Raw genomic sequence first — 16,910 nt, forward strand, 5'->3', positions numbered from 1 at the left:
AAGGGTCCAATCACACGTCCGTATGTGTTTTGCGGATCCGCAAAACACGGACACCAGCAATGTGCGTTCCGCCTTTTGCGGACCACACATCGCCGGCACTCTCATAGAAAATGCCTTTTCTTGTCCGCAATTGCAGACAACATTAGGACATGTTCGATTTTTTGGCGGAACGGAAGTGCGGATCCGCAAATGCGGATGCGAACAGCATATTCTGGCCCCATTGAAAAATATATGTACTCACCTCATCCATTTGCTCAATTGAAGAAAAGGTGCCAAATCTTGCGGAAGCTGACGTCACCACATCATCTCGCTAGGTGGACACCGCGATGTCATTACTGATGACGTCACCGCGCCTGGCCAGCGTTCACAAGGCGGGTCGTGCGAGATGAGGCGTGTATTCTTCAATCAAGATGGCCACAGCGGCCTCTCCGCGAGCCAATGGATGAGGAGAGTATATATATTTTGGGGATTTTTTAATGCCATATCAGGAAAAATTTATTCATTGCCATGAATCACAAGGAAACTCTGCTTCATGATGAATCAAATTTTTCCTAAAATTCTGATCAAAGTCCACTTCGTTAACTTCTATTCGCTCAACACTAGTTGTAACTATGGAAACGAGAAGTGTATAATGTGATGGAAAAAATGAATCTAGCTAGCAAAGGAATAAATATGGACAATCACAATACAGTAGTAAGTGCCTTGTATTAACTTTCTCTACATGATAAATGCCATTTGCTAAAGTGAGACAACTCCTTTAAGTTCCAAACTGGGGTAACTCTTTGGGGTTCTACACTGTACTGATACCTCAGGGGCTCTGTAGATGGGACATGGCACCTAAGGGTACTTTCACACTAGCGTTTTTCTTTTCCGGCGCTGAGTTCCGTCCTAAGGGCTCAAATCCGGAAAATAACTGATCAGTTTTATCCCCATGCATTCTGAATAGAGAGTAATCCGTAATTCAGGATGCATCGGGATGTCTTCAGTACAGTCTTTTTGACTGATCAGGCTTTTCAGAAAACCGTAGCATGTTGTATTTTTACCTCCGGCCAAAAATCCTGAACACTTTGACTGAACGCCGGATCCGGACTTTTTCCTATTGACTTGCATTAACGCCGGCCCCGTGTGTTCAGTTAAACCGGATCCAGCTTTTGCATGTTAAACCCGAAAAATATGAAAAAATAGGTAAAGTCCATAAATGGCGGATCCGTTTTTTCCAATGCATTTTTTCATTGCGATCAAAATCCTGATCAGGATTCAAAGGTAATCCGTTTTCACACGTTTTTACGAATCTGGCAGGCAGTTCCGGTGTCGGAATTGAACGCCGGATTTAAACAACGCTAGTGTGAAAGTAGCCTTAGAACCATTCCATCGAAATCTGCTCTCCAAAATTGAAATGATTTTTCTTCATTTCTAAACCTACATTAAATCTACATTCTGTGAGATGTCTGTGGGGTCAAAGTACTCTTTACATCCTTCGATAAATTCCTTGAGGGGTGTAGTTTCCAAAATGGGGTCACTTTTTGGGGGTTTCCACTGTAGGGGCACCGCAGGGTCTTCAAATGTGACATGGTGCCCAAAAACGATTCCAGCAAAATGTGCCCTGCAAAAACCATATGGCGCTCCTTCCCTTCTGAGCCCTGCACTGTACCTATACAGCCGTTTACAACCACATATGGGATGTTTCTGTAAACTGCAGAATCAGGGTAATAAATATTTTTAGTTATAAGTTTTGTTTTTTGCTGTTATACCTTGCTCTGTTACAAGAAAAATATATTAAACTCAAAAAATCTAAAAAAAATGGATTCAGATGGAAATGGCTAAATTGATGCAAAATGTGTATAACAGATGCTCAGGATCTGTTTTTCTACATAACCTGTTTTATTACAGGATTCGTTTTTCTTCAGATGGATCAGAAAAATTGTAAATTCTAAATGGTGATGCGAACCAAGCATGAAATGTCAGAAAAACAATAAGTAAAAGCATTTCAAAGTTATCACCACAGAAAGTGACATGTCAGATTGCACAATTAGGCACAGTCAGGAAGGTGAAAACTGTCTCTGTCTGAAAGGGGTTAAGGTAAATGATGTCCCACAGTGCCTGTCTGGAAGGGGTTAAGAGAAATGATGCCCCCCCCCCCCCCGTGACTGCCTGGAAGGGGTTAAGAGAACTTGTCTTGAGGGGGTTAGGAGAAATGATGCCCCCCCCCCCCCCGTGACTGCCTGGAAGGGGTTAAGAGAACTTGTCTTGAGGGGGTTAGGAGAAATGATGCCCCCCCCCGTGACTGCCTGGAAGGGGTAAAGAGAACTTGTCTTGAGGGGGTTAGGAGAAATGATGCCCCCCCCCCCCCCCAGTGCCTGTCTGGAAGGGATTAAGAGAAATGATGCCCCCTGATGCCTGTCTGGAAGGGGTTAAGAGAAAATATGTCCCCAGTGCCTGTCTGGAAGGGGTTAAGAGAAAATATGTCCCCAGTGCCTGTCTGGAAGGGGTTAAGAGAAAATATGTCCCCAGTGCCTGTCTGGAAGGGGTTAGAAGAAATGATGCCCCCCCCCCCCCCGTGACTGTCTGGAAGGGGTTAAAAGAAATTATGCCCCCCAGTGCCTGTCTGGAAGGGGTTAAGAGAAATTATGCCCCCCCCCCGTGCCTGTCTGGAAGGGGTTAAGAGAAAATATGTCCCCAGTGCCTGTCTGGAAGGGGTTAAGAGAAAATATGCCCCCCCACCCGTGCCTGTCTAGAAGGGGTTAAGAGAAATGATGCCCCCCAGTGCCTGTCTGGAAGGGGTTAAGAGAAATTATGCCCCCCCCACCCGTGCCTGTCTGAAAGGGGTTAAGAGAAATGATGCCCCCCTAGTGCCTGTCTGGAAGGGGTTAAGAGAAATGATGCCCCCCACCCCCTGTCTGGAAGGGGTTAAGAGAAATGATGCCCCCCACCCCAGTGACTGTCTGGAAGGGGTTAAAAGAAATTATGCCTCCCCCCCCCCCGTGCCTGTCTGGAAGGGGTTAAGAAAAATGATGCCCCCCAGTGCCTGTCTGGAAGGGGTTAAGAGAAATGATGCCCCCCAGTGCCTGTCTGGAAGGGGTTAAGAGAAATGATGCACCCCCATGCCTGTCTGGAAGGGGTTAAGAGAAATGATGCCCCCCAGTGCCTGTCTGGAAGGGGTTAAGAGAAATGATGCTCCTATGTGCCTGTCTGGAAGGGGTTAAGAGAAATGATGCTCTCTCCATCCCCCCTGTCTGGAAGGGGTTAAGAGTAATGATGCTCTCTCCATCCCCCCCTGTCTGGAAGGAGTTAAGAGTAATGATGCTCTCTCCATCCCCCCTGTCTGGAAGGGGTTAAGAGTAATGATGCTCTCTCCACCCCCCCCCCCTGTCTGGAAGGGGTTAAGAGTAATGATGCTCTCTCCATCCCCCCCTGTCTGGAAGGGGTTAAGAGAAATGATGCTCTCTCCATCCCCCCTGTCTGGAAGGGGTTAAGAGTAATGATGCTCTCTCCACCCCCACCCCCCCTGTCTGGAAGGGGTTAAGAGTAATGATGCTCTCTCCATCCCCCCCTGTCTGGAAGGGGTTAAGAGAAATGATGCCCCCCACCCCAGTGACTGTCTGGAAGGGGTTAAAAGAAATTATGCCCCCCCCCCCCCCCGTGCCTGTCTGGAAGGGGTTAAGAAAAATGATGCCCCCCGATGCCTGTCTGGAAGGGGTTAAGAGAAATGATGCCCCCCAGTGCCTGTCTGGAAGGGGTTAAGAGGAATGATGCACCCCCCATGCCTGTCTGGAAGGGGTTAAGAGAAATGATGCCCCCCAGTGCCTGTCTGGAAGGGGTTAAGAGTAATGATGCTCCTATGTGCCTGTCTGGAAGGGGTTAAGAGAAATGATGCTCTCTCCATCCCCCCTGTCTGGAAGGGGTTAAGAGAAATGATGCTCTCTTTATCCCCCCTGTCTGGAAGGGGTTAAGAGTAATGATGCTCTCTCCATCCCCCCTGTCTGGAAGGGGTTAAGAGAAATGATGCTCTCTCCATCCCCCCCCCCCCCTGTCTGGAAGGGGTTAAGAGAAATGATGCTCTCTCCACCCCCCCTGTCTGGAAGGGGTTAAGAGAAATGATGCTCTCTTCATCCCCCCTGTCTGGAAGGGGTTAAGAGAAATGATGCTCTCTCCATCCCCTCTGTCTGAAAGGGGTTAAGAGTAATGATGCTCTCTCTCCATCCCCCCCTGTCTGGAAGGGGTTAAGAGAAATGGTGCTCTCTCCATCCCACCTGTCCGGAAGGGGTTAAGAGTAATGATGCTCTCTCCATCCCCCTGTCTGGAAGGGGTTAAGAGTAATGATGCTCTCTCCATCCCCCCTGTCTGGAAGGGGTAAGAGTAGTGATGCCCCAGTGAGCCTTGCTGCGGTGCCCCTGTGTAATGCAAGGACGGCTCTGCCGCTGAGATTTCTGTGGGCATGGGGGGCTGGCATGACCGGTAGAGCTTCTCGTGTGCCCGGTGGGTGGAAGCAGTTACCAGAGGTCACCGTAGACTGGGGCTGCTCTCCTCCCCCTGCCTCCCTGAGACTAGTGTGAGGTGACTGCTGAGGGGACGGATGGCGGCTCTCACACACTACACCAGCACGCAGCCCAGGATGTTCTCTTTGCCCTCGTTCGGCTGCAGGGAGGGCTCCGTGCCGCCTGGCACCGGCGGAGGCGACAAGCACCGGAAGAAAGCCTTCTATTTGGTGAGGATGAGGCCGCTGAAGGAGCCCACCAACAACAACAACGTGTCCTTTGTCATCCACTGTCACATCGGGAAGGAGATCAAGCACATATGCAGCAACTGCAGCCGCGGGGAGGAAGGTGAGTGCCCGGAGGGGCTGCGGAGACCCCCGTATTACACAGGGGGGATGGTGGGGGCAGCGGAGACCCCCGTATTACACAGGCGGGGGGGGGGCAGCGGAGACCCCCGTATTACACAGGGGGGATGGTGGGGGCAGCGGAGACCCCCGTATTACACAGGGGGGATGGTGACCGCGGAGGGGCGGCGGAGACCCCCGTATTACACAGGGGGATGGTAGGGGCAGCGGAGGACCCCGTATTACACAGGGGGGGGGGGGGGGGGGGGTTTAGCGGAGACCCCCGTATTACACAGGGGGGCAGCGGAGACCCCCGTATTACACAGGGGTAATGGTGACCGCGGGGATTAAGGTGAGTGCCCGGAGTGGCTGCGGAGACCCCCGTATTACACAGGGGGGATGGTGACCGCGGGGTACCCGCTACACGGAGGGGGCAAACTGTTACATGGCGTAACGCCCGGCTGCCGTGTACCAGACCCCAGTCCGGTCACTCGTATCCTTCTGAGGTGACATTTACCCCATCACAGCCCAATGCAGGGCCCCGAGTCACCTCTCCATCCCTGCCCCGGAGCCGCACGTGCGCCCCCAGTGGTCAGAGCGGGGACAACTCCGTCCTCTGTGGCGCTGCTGAGCCCGGGGAAGTTTACAGGATGAGGGAGAACAGATAAATAGATAGATATATTACATAGCTGGATGGATCGATATTAGATAGAGATCTGAGGTGGATAAATACATATAGAATGTGATATATGGGTAGTGGTATGATATAGACAGATATCTTGCAGTACTGTCTCTCAGGTCCACAATGACTAAGTCCTATGTTTTCCTCCCTCTTGGTTGGTCGCTTGGTGAGGGGTGAGATTTGAAGGTCACCGGTGGTGTGCTAGGTGTGAGGGGCCCACCTCTATCACCGTACCACACAGCTCTGGGGTCTGGAGGTGGCTTCCTGGCCTCTCGTGTGCCCCACAATGCTGGGAAGTGAAGACTACACCATAACCATTGATTTCTTACAAAGCAGCAACTTGAAGGCTGAATTCCCTCTGCAGAGTAGACGAGGCGTGCAGGATCTGCTTCTAGATTGTCACCACCAGTGGTCCACACTGTCATCCAGCTCCATGCCGTGGATCCACTAATCAGATAGGTGACAGTCCTGCAGATAATCGGTATTGGGGTCTTATTATTGGGTATGTGTATGACAGCCGGCTTGGAGGAAATCTAATAGACATTGCCACAGATGTGACCGTGAAGTACAGGCTTCGCGTATTCCTGCAGGCGACATACCTGCCGTCACCAGTAATATGCTCCGATGAAAGAGAGACCCTGATAAATACGCCGGGTCACTTACTATTTTTGTTGTTTTTCTGTCACCAGATTTAACCCTATTAAGCTAGCTGATATCAGCGATGCCTATTCCTACTTTTATCTATGCCCTCGTTATGCCAGAAATCTAACTTTTATAATATACTAATTAGCCTCTAGGAGAGGGGGGGGGGGGGGGGGGCGCGTTGTTCCTGCTCCTAGAGGCTCCGTTGTCCAACCGTTATCGCCTCCCTCCAAGTCCTGATTGACAGGGCCCGGCAGCGCTCGCATCGGTCTGCCAGCCCTGTGCTCTGGTGAAATCTCGCGCCGTTCAGCATTCGGTTCAGGCGCGGTGAGGGAAAGACGCTTGCAGGCTGCCAACTTCCTCAATGCGCCTGCACTGAATACTGAACGGCGCGAGATTTCACCAGAGCACAGGGCTGGCAGACAGATGCGAGCGCTGCCGGGCCCTGTCAATCAGGACTCTGAGGGAGGCGACAAAGGTGGAAGAACGGAGCCTCTAGGAGCAGGAACAACGCCCCCCTCCCCCCGCTCCTAGAGGCTAATTAGCATATTATAAAAGTAAAATTTCTGGCGTAACGTGGGGAACGGATAATCTGGCGTAACGTGGGGAACGGATAAAAGTAGGAATAGGCTAGTTAGGTTTAGCTGACATTAGCACATCGCTAATGTCAGCTAGCTTAATAGGGTTAAATCTGGTGGCAGAAACCCTTTAAGGACAATGTAAAGGAATCCCAGCGCACCAAAGTTTCTTCAATCAATAATCTTTGTATTTATTCCATAAGTGGGTACAATAAAGGACAATGCTTGCTGATGAAGGCTGGACGGGCCGAAACGCGTGCTTTATTGTACCCACTTATGGAATAAATACAAAGAATATTGATTGAAGAAACTTTGGTCCGCTGGGATTCCTTTACATTGTCCTGGAGTTCGCTCTTGTCCCGTGCGGCATATTAATCGAGTGCCGATCTTTTCTATCGAGAAACCCTTTAAGATCTTGATGGAGCAGCTCCAGGACAAGTAGAGTGCTAGAATCTGCTCAAGGCATGGGGCTTGGGGGGTCCCAATAGTACGGGAAGAAAGCTGTCAATCATCCGCGGGTTGAATATGAGGACTGCGGAGCACGCGCCTTGCATTGAGCGGATTCCAGCAGTAGGATCACCCTGGAGCTTCTCACCATCAAGGAAATGACTGGTCCAAAAAAAAGTGAGTTCCAGTCAGGATCTCAACCCAGATGTCGTCCGTATGTTGTGGATTATTGTCACTGGAATAAATGAGTCTTGTGGGAAAATCGGAGGGGGATGGTGCATGGGGTCCGAGTCCTGACACCCCTGCAATCAGCTGTTTCAGAGAGCCACGGCGTTGAACGGGACTCTGGTGAACGATGTAGGCTTCCAGCATCTTTCCAAGGACAGCGCTGTACATCGAATAGTGGCAGTGCTTGGTATTGCATCTCAGCTCCATTGACTTGAATTGGACTGAGACCGATGTACTGGCCTGGAAGAGGCTGCGGCGCTCACGGTCTCTTCTAACAGTTCATCAGCGAGGGTCTGGGGTGTCACACACCCGCGAATCTGATACTGATGACCTATCCTAAGGATAAGTCATAAATATATTTTCCTAGGTGGCACCTTTACACCAGCAGATTATTGCTAATCAGCATTCCTATGAACGCTTGTTAGTGATGATACCCGATGCTCAGCCTGTAAGTTCAGGTCTTTACACCCATACAACTCTGTGAATAGGGGTGTACACAAGGATTTTGTGAAATGGATGACATTGATGACCTATACTTAAATGGATATTCCCATCTTAAACATTGTATGCCCCCAATGTCTGATAGGTGTGGGTCCCTCAGGGTGGATCCCTATACTTACAACTGAGCCCGCAAAGTGCTACAGGGCCGCCCTCCATTGATTTCTATGGGAGTGCTGAAAATAGCCGAGAAGCGCACTTGGTTATTTTCGGAAGTCCCATTGAAATCAATGGGAAGCCAGTGCTGGGTTATTTTCAGCAGTCCCATAGAAATAAATGGAGGGTGGCTACACATGTGCAGTGCACCCTCCGCCACTTTGCGGGCTCTATTTTAAGTATATCAGACATTCGGGGGCTTATCCTAGCCATCATTGGGGGCATATCGTACCTCGTTAAGCAAGCCATATTATAAGATAGTTGTCAACCGAACACCACACATATGAAACTATCTGTACTAATCCTCCTGTACATATGCAGCTATCTCTCCTGATTCTCCTGTACATTTGCAGCTATCATTCCCGATCCTCCCGTACATATGCAGCTATCGCTCCTGATCCTCCCGTACATATGCAGCTAGGGCTGAAACGATTATTCGAATAACTCGATTAAATCGAGTCAAAAAATTCATCGATGCAGTTTCCCTGCATCGAGGAATCGTTTAGATCACGTGATCACGGAGCGGGAGTGAAATTAAGCGTCTCACTCACCGCTTCCGTGTCCTCCGGAGGCCAGAGAGGCAGGACTGAGCGGCCGGCACAGAGGAGGGAGGAGGGGGAGGAGGGAGGAGGAGGGAGGAGGGAGTCTCTCCCTCCCCACTGTGCGCGGCTGCCGCTGAAGACCAAGTAGGAGGAGGAGGGGAGGGGAGGGGAGGGACTGTGGCCACTGCACCACCAATGAATGTGCCGGCCATATCCCACAGGGTCCCCCTCCTCCCCCCCATCATTGGTGGCAGTGTCAGTTCCGATCGGAGCCCCAGCAGTGTAATGCTGGGGCTCCGATCGGTTACCATGGCAGCCAGGACGCTACTGAAGCCCTGGCTGCCATGGTATGTTAGTGAGCAGAGAGCAGCGCATTATACTCACGTGCGCTGTGGCCGGCGGTCGCTCCTTCTCATAGGTCTGTGCGGCGCATTGCTAATGCTGTAAGCATTAGCAATGCGCCGCACAGACCTATGAGAAGGAGCGACCGCCGGCCACAGCGCACGTGAGTATAATGCGCTGCTCTCTGCTCACTAACATACCATGGCAGCCAGGGCTTCAGTAGCGTGACTCCTGGCTGCCATGGTAACCGATCGGAGCCCCAGCATTACACTGCTGGGGCTCCGATCGGAACTGACACTGCCACCAATGATGGGGGGGAGGAGGGGGACCCTGTGGCCACTGCCACCAATGATTAATACTGGGGAGGGAGGGGGGGGGGCGGGGGGTTGCGTTACCAGAGGGGGCAGATCAGAGGCTGGGGGGGAGGCAGATCAGAGGCTGGGGGGAGGATGGGAGGCAGATCAGAGGCTGGGGGGAGGATGGGAGGCAGATCAGAGGCTGGGGGGCAGGCAGATCAGAGGCTGGGGGGGAGGCAGATCAGAGGCTGGGGGGGGGAGGCAGATCAGAGGCTGGGGGGGGAGGCAGATCAGAGGCTGGGGGGGGAGGCAGATCAGAGGCTGGGGGGGGAGGCAGATCAGAGGCTGGGGGGGGAGGCAGATCAGAGGCTGGGGGGGGGAGGCAGATCAGAGGCTGGGGGGGGGAGGCAGATCAGAGGCTGGGGGGGGGGAGGCAGATCAGAGGCTGGGGGGGAGGCAGATCAGAGGCTGGGGGGGAGGCAGATCAGAGGCTGGGGGGGAGGCAGATCAGAGGCTTGGGGGGGAGGCAGATCAGAGGCTGGGGGGGGAGGCAGATCAGAGGCTGGGGGGGAGGCAGATCAGAGGCTGGGGGGGGAGGCAGATCAGAGGCTGGGGGGGAGGCAGATCAGAGGCTGGGGGGGGGGAGGCAGATCAGAGGCTGGGGGGGAGGCAGATCAGAGGCTGGGGGGAGGCAGATCAGAGGCTGGGGGGGAGGCAGATCAGAGGCTGGGGGGGGAGGCAGATCAGAGGCTGGGGGGGGGAGGCAGATCAGAGGCTGGGGGGGGAGGCAGATCAGAGGCTGGGGGGGGAGGCAGATCAGAGGCTGGGGGGGGAGGCAGATCAGAGCCTGGGGGGAGGCAGATCAGAGGCTGGGGGGGAGGCAGATCAGAGGCTGGGGGGGGGCAAACAGATCAGAGGCTGGGGGGAGGCAGATGGAGAGAGAGTGGTTAATGGAGGCTGCAAGCACCACCTTGGCATGTATAAAGTTATTGGTTTAGAGAGGGGTTAATGAAGGCACCTCCAAGGTGCTTTCATTAACCTCTTCAGACCAATAACTTTATACATGCCTAATGCCAAGGTGCTTCCATTAACCCCTCCAAACCCAATGGGCATGTATAAAGTTATTGGTTTGGAGGGGTTAATGGAAGCACCTTGGCATTAGGCATGTATAAAGTTATTAACCCCTTCAAACCAATAACTTTATACATACCTAATTACGTACGTTATTTTAAGTAGCTTTTTCTTATTAGATTACTCGATGAATCGAGAAATATAATCGATAGAATACTCGATTACAAAAATATTCGTTTACTGCAGCCCTATATGCAGCTATCTCTCCCGATCCTCCTGTACATATGCAGCTATCTCTCCTGATTCTCCTGTACATTTGCAGCTATCATTCCCGATCCTCCCGTACATATGCAGCTATCTCTCCTGATCCTCTCGTACATATGCAGCAATCTCTCCCAATCCTCCCGTACATATGCAGCTATCTCTCCCGATCCTCCCGTACATATGCAGCTATCTCTCCCGATCCTCCTGTACATATGCAGCTATCTCTCCCAATCCTCCTGTACATATGCAGCTATCTCTCCCGATCCTCCTGTAAATATGCAGCTATCTCTCCCGATCCTCCCGTACATATGCAGCTATCTCTCCCGATCCTCCTGTACATATGCAGCTATCTCTCCCAATCCTCCTGTACATATGCAGCTATCTCTCCCGATCCTCCCGTACATATGCAGCTATCTCTCCCGATCCTCCTGTACATATGCAGCTATCTCTCCCGATCCTCCTGTACATATGCAGCTATCTCTCCCGATCCTCCCGTACATATGCAGCTATCTCTCCCGATCCTCCTGTACATATGCAGCTATCTCTCCCAATCCTCCTGTACATATGCAGCTATCTCTCCCAATCCTCCTGTACATATGCAGCTATCTCTCCCGATCCTCCCGTACATATGCAGCTATCTCTCCCAATCCTCCTGTACATTTGCAACTATCTCTCCCGATCCTCCTGTACATATGCAGCTATCTCTCCCAATCCTGCCGTACATATGCAGCTATCTCTCCCAATCCTCCTGTACATATGCAGCTATCTCTCCCAATCCTCCCGTACATATGCAGCTATCTCTCCTGATCCTCCCGTACATATGCAGCTATCTCTCCCAATCCGCCTGTACATATGCAGCTATCTCTCCCGATCCTCCCGTAGATATGCAGCTATCTCTCCCGTTCCACCTGTACATATACAGCTATCTCTCCCAATCCGCCTATACATATGCAGCTATCTCTCCCAATCCGCCTGTACATATGCAGCTATCTCTCCCAATCCTCCTGTACATATGCAGCTATCTCTCCCGATCCTCCTGTACATATGCAGCTATCTCTCCCGATCCTCCTGTACATATGCAGCTATCTCTCCCGATCCTCCCGTACATATGCAGCTATCTCTCCCGATCCTCCTGTACATATGCAGCTATCTCTCCCAATCCTCCTGTACATATGCAGCTATCTCTCCCGATCCTCCCGTACATATGCAGCTATCTCTCCCGATCCTCCTGTACATATGCAGCTATCTCTCCCGATCCTCCTGTACATATGCAGCTATCTTTCCTGATCCTCCCGTACATATGCAGCTATCTCTCCCAATCCTCTCGTACATATGCAGCTATCTCTCCCAATCCTCCCGTACATATGCAGCTATCTCTCCCGATCCTCCCGTACATATGCAGCTATCTCTCCCGATCCTCCAGTAGATATGCAGCTATCTCTCCCAATCCTCCCGTACATATGCAGCTATCTCTCCCGATCCTCCTGTACATATGCAGCTATCTCTCCCAATCCTCCCGTACATATGCAGCTATCTCTCCCAATCCTCCTGTACATATGCAGCTATCTCTCCCGATCCTCCCGTACATATGCAGCTATCTCTCCCAATCCTGCCGTACATATGCAGCTATCTCTCCCGATCCTCCTGTACATATGCAGCTATCTCTCCCAATCCTCCTGTACATATGCAGCTATCTCTCCCGATCCTCCTGTACATATGCAGCTATCTCTCCCAATCCTCCTGTACATATGCAGCTATCTCTCCCGATCCTCCCGTACATATGCAGCTATCTCTCCCAATCCTCCTGTACATTTGCATCTATCTCTCCCGATCCTCCCGTACATATGCAGCTATCTCTCCCAATCCTGCCGTACATATGCAGCTATCTCTCCCAATCCTCCTGTACATATGCAGCTATCTCTCCCAATCCTCCCGTACATATGCAGCTATCTCTCCTGATCCTCCCGTACATATGCAGCTATCTCTCCCAATCCGCCTGTACATATGCAGCTATCTCTCCCGATCCTCCCGTAGATATGCAGCTATCTCTCCCGTTCCACCTGTACATATACAGCTATCTCTCCCAATCCGCCTATACATATGCAGCTATCTCTCCCAATCCGCCTGTACATATGCAGCTATCTCTCCCAATCCTCCTGTACATATGCAGCTATCTCTCCCGATCCTCCTGTACATATGCAGCTATCTCTCCCGATCCTCCTGTACATATGCAGCTATCTCTCCCGATCCTCCCGTACATATGCAGCTATCTCTCCCGATCCTCCTGTACATATGCAGCTATCTCTCCCAATCCTCCTGTACATATGCAGCTATCTCTCCCGATCCTCCCGTACATATGCAGCTATCTCTCCCGATCCTCCTGTACATATGCAGCTATCTCTCCCGATCCTCCTGTACATATGCAGCTATCTTTCCTGATCCTCCCGTACATATGCAGCTATCTCTCCCAATCCTCTCGTACATATGCAGCTATCTCTCCCAATCCTCCCGTACATATGCAGCTATCTCTCCCGATCCTCCCGTACATATGCAGCTATCTCTCCCGATCCTCCCGTAGATATGCAGCTATCTCTCCCTATCCTCCCGTACATATGCAGCTATCTCTCCCGATCCTCCTGTACATATGCAGCTATCTCTCCCAAACCTCCCGTACATATGCAGCTATCTCTCCCAATCCTCCTGTACATATGCAGCTATCTCTCCCGATCCTCCCGTACATATGCAGCTATCTCTCCCAATCCTGCCGTACATATGCAGCTATCTCTCCCGATCCTCCTGTACATATGCAGCTATCTCTCCCAATCCTCCTGTACATATGCAGCTATCTCTCCCGATCCTCCTGTACATATGCAGCTATCTCTCCCGATCCTCCCGTACATATGCAGCTATCTCTCCCGATCCTCCTGTACATATGCAGCTATCTCTCCCGATCCTCCTGTACATATGCAGCTATCTCTCCCAATCCTCCTGTACATATGCAGCTATCTCTCCCGATCCTCCCGTACATATGCAGCTATCTCTCCCGATCCTCCTGTACATATGCAGCTATCTCTCCCGATCCTCCTGTACATATGCAGCTATCTCTCCCAATCCTCCTGTACATATGCAGCTATCTCTCCCAATCCTCCTGTACATATGCAGCTATCTCTCCCGATCCTCCTGTACATATGCAGCTATCTCTCCCAATCCTCCTGTACATATGCAGCTATCTCTCCCATTCCGCCTGTACATATGCAGCTATCTCTCCCGATCCTCCTGTACATATGCAGCTATCTCTCCCAATCCTCCTGTACATATGCAGCTATCTCTCCCAATCCTCCTGTACATATGCAGCTATCTCTCCCGATCCTCCTGTACATATGCAGCTATCTCTCCCAATCCTCCTGTACATATGCAGCTATCTCTCCCAATCCTGCCGTACATATGCAGCTATCTCTCCTGATTCTCCTGTACATATGCAGCTATCTCTCCCAATCCTGCCGTACATATGCAGCTATCTCTCCTGATTCTCCTGTACATATGCAGCTATCTCTCCCAATCCTCCCGTACATATGCAGCTATCTCTCCAGATCCTCCTGTACATATGCAGCTATCTCTCCCAATCCTGCCGTACATATGCAGCTATCTCTCCCATTCCGCCTGTACATATGCAGCTATCTCTCCACATTCTCCCATTGGGGAAATACCAATGCTGGAGCACCCTTTCCTAGTGCTCTGCATGGATAACTTCACAACTAGGCATTCTTATATTCCATGTCTACAGGTGTGTTCCGACATAAACTGACACTCGCAATATTGATTAGACATTGTCAGTATATAGGGACAAGCGCCATAAATGGTAATACCCAGATGTCAATGTTTTCATACATTTCTAAGTGGAATTACAGAGGGACGGCACATTGAAGATTTTTAAGAAAATGTGATGAATGCAAGTGTGTTCTGAAACTGACATTTCAGGAGGTGATTAAATATCTGACATCCGATAGAGTTTGGAGCATCAGCCTCCTAATAATTATCCATTATCTCCTCCACAAATCTCATAAATTAATAGAAAATGTTTTTTTGTGTGCCATAAAGTGAGAATCTGCCCCCATTGTTTTCCATGGCATACTGTACGTTTAATTACAGACCCTCAGATCCCATGAGGCAGCTCGCCTTGTGTAACTTTCCATGCGTCTCACTTTACAGTAGGAATGAATGTGAAATATTGCACTTTTGTTCTCCGTTTACATGTTTTTGGGTGATGTGTGAATGGTATGAGTTCCCCCAAAGCCGCACTAGATTGCAATGTCTGTGTTGTTCTGCACCATAGACGTGTTTAGGTTGCCCAGGATGTTGATACTGATGGCTTATCTTCTGATCGGTGGGGATGTGACTCCCATCACCCGCGCCAATCAGCTTTTTAAAGAGCACTGCGGCCTCCTAACACCGTACCAAGCACAGCATCATACATTTTACATCGGCTGTGCTTGGTATTGCAGCTCATGCCATGACGTGAAAAAAATAAAAATCAGACATCATATAGTACACGACAGTCTCTTTCAAATGGAACCAGAGATCTTCCCATTCATTGCTCCAATTGTTCTGCTAGATTTATTTCAGACTGGCAGCTCAGGGGGAATATCCTTTCTCATGGGGTGTGTCCTTTCTCAGGGGGCGTGCCCTTTCTCAGGGGGCGTGCCCTTTCTCAGGGGGCGTGTCCTTTCTCAGGGGGCATGTCCTATCTCAGGGGGCATACCTTTTCTGCAGTAGCTGTTTTCATGTAACCGTCACAGCTTGTTGAAGATTTAAACTGTGAGGTGGACAAGAAATGAGGATAAGAACAAACAGCAGGTGGCGCCGCCGCTGTACAGATACATTTTATTGAATACCTGAGAGGCTATGATAAATTTTTAATTGCAAGCAATTACAAAAGTATTCAGATCCCGGTGCTGGTTTGACAAATGTAGAATATTTTTTGTGGCACAATCCTTTAAAGTCTCACTGGTTATCGGGGCATGCAGGGAGTTGTAGAGTCACCAGTTGGGGGTTGCAGACCACTGTGTTAGGCTAGCGTTTTTGCTGGATCCGTCAGGGTTCAGCAAAAACCCTTCCGTTACTGATAATACAACCATCTGCATCCGTTCTGAACGGATCAAGTTGTATTACCTTTAACATTGCCAAGACGGATCCGTCATGAACTCCATTGAAAGTCAATGGAGGACGGATCTGTTTTCTATTGTGTCTGATTGTGTCAGAGAAAACGGATCCGTCCCCATTGACTTGCATTGTGGGTCATAACGGATCCGTCTTGCTCCCCATCCCATGACGGAAAGCAAACCGCAGCTCTGGTATGAGAATGGAGCGGAATGCATTTTGGAGCATTCCGTTCTGTTCAGTTACGTTTTGTCCCCATTGACAATGAATGGGGACAAAACGGAAGCGTTTTTTTCCGGTATTGAGATCCGTTATAGGGGCTAGTATTAACGCTAGTGTGAAAGTACCATTAGAGGGTGATGAGTCATGTTTGTCCCTCTCACCTCTCCTGAAGGACCGAGAAGAATCACAGAGGACTTGATTATTCGGGAGGCTGTGACTGGGTACATCTGTGCCCTTGAGCTCAGAGATGGTTGGGCTTCTGTAACATGCACTTGTCCCTAGATTATGAGCTTCCTCCAGTGACATCTTTCCTTTATGAAAGAAAACTTGACAGGGCCAGGCAGTGGCAAAGCAGCCAGGGAGGGGCTGGCCACAGAAAGGAGCGGAGCTTGGGTGTAACAAGAGCAATGGAGATGCCCTCATTGCACTAAAGGACCAATTTGCATATTAAGGAAAAGTATCAAAACTCGGGAACGGAGCCTCGGATCAACAAAAGAAAAGCAGGATTTTAATCAGGTGAACCACAACTATGTTTCCCTTAAAGCAACCTAAAGGAGTAATCCAGGCTCCCAGTATCTCTCAGGAGAATCACTTTAAAACGCATACAGCTCCACAGTGCCCCCATAACAGCGGTCTATGATATAATGACTAACATTTGCCCGTACTACGTAACCTCGGGCCCCAAATGTATCTGACAACGACCACTGACAAAAATGACAAAGCAATAACACTCGGCAGGGTCCTTTAAGAGTTAACAGATTTACTAGAGCGATAATTGTGTCTCTTTTCTGGTCCTGATAAGAGAAGCCTGATGATTCACCACATTAATTTAATTTCAAGTAGGAATTCAATCACTTAGCAGACATGAGTAAGCGGCGGTACTGAAGAGGAACAACTTCATCCGCAGATGTCCAGCTTTATAGTCATTTTGTATAGCTCTAATATGTCTAAAATAAAAACAATGAA

General features: G+C 50.2%; 1 protein-coding gene across 2 annotated transcripts in view; it reads left to right on the plus strand.

The window, feature by feature from the left end:
• PHACTR1 (phosphatase and actin regulator 1) overlaps nucleotides 1-16,910 on the plus strand; it is a 310,321-nt gene that overhangs the window by 166,814 nt on the left and 126,597 nt on the right. The window contains exon 1 of one of the 2 annotated variants that reach the window (XM_044295040.1): nucleotides 4,410-4,823. The exons of the other annotated variant lie outside the window; for it this stretch is intronic. Coding sequence (XP_044150975.1) covers nucleotides 4,574-4,823 — 250 coding nt within the window. The 5' untranslated portion in view covers nucleotides 4,410-4,573. Of the gene's footprint in view, nucleotides 1-4,409; nucleotides 4,824-16,910 lie in introns of those variants that run through there. 2 annotated transcript variants of the gene reach the window in all.

The sequence above is a fragment of the Bufo gargarizans genome, chromosome 5, assembly GCF_014858855.1.
Source record: "Bufo gargarizans isolate SCDJY-AF-19 chromosome 5, ASM1485885v1, whole genome shotgun sequence".
NCBI classification, from domain to species: domain Eukaryota; kingdom Metazoa; phylum Chordata; class Amphibia; order Anura; family Bufonidae; genus Bufo; species Bufo gargarizans.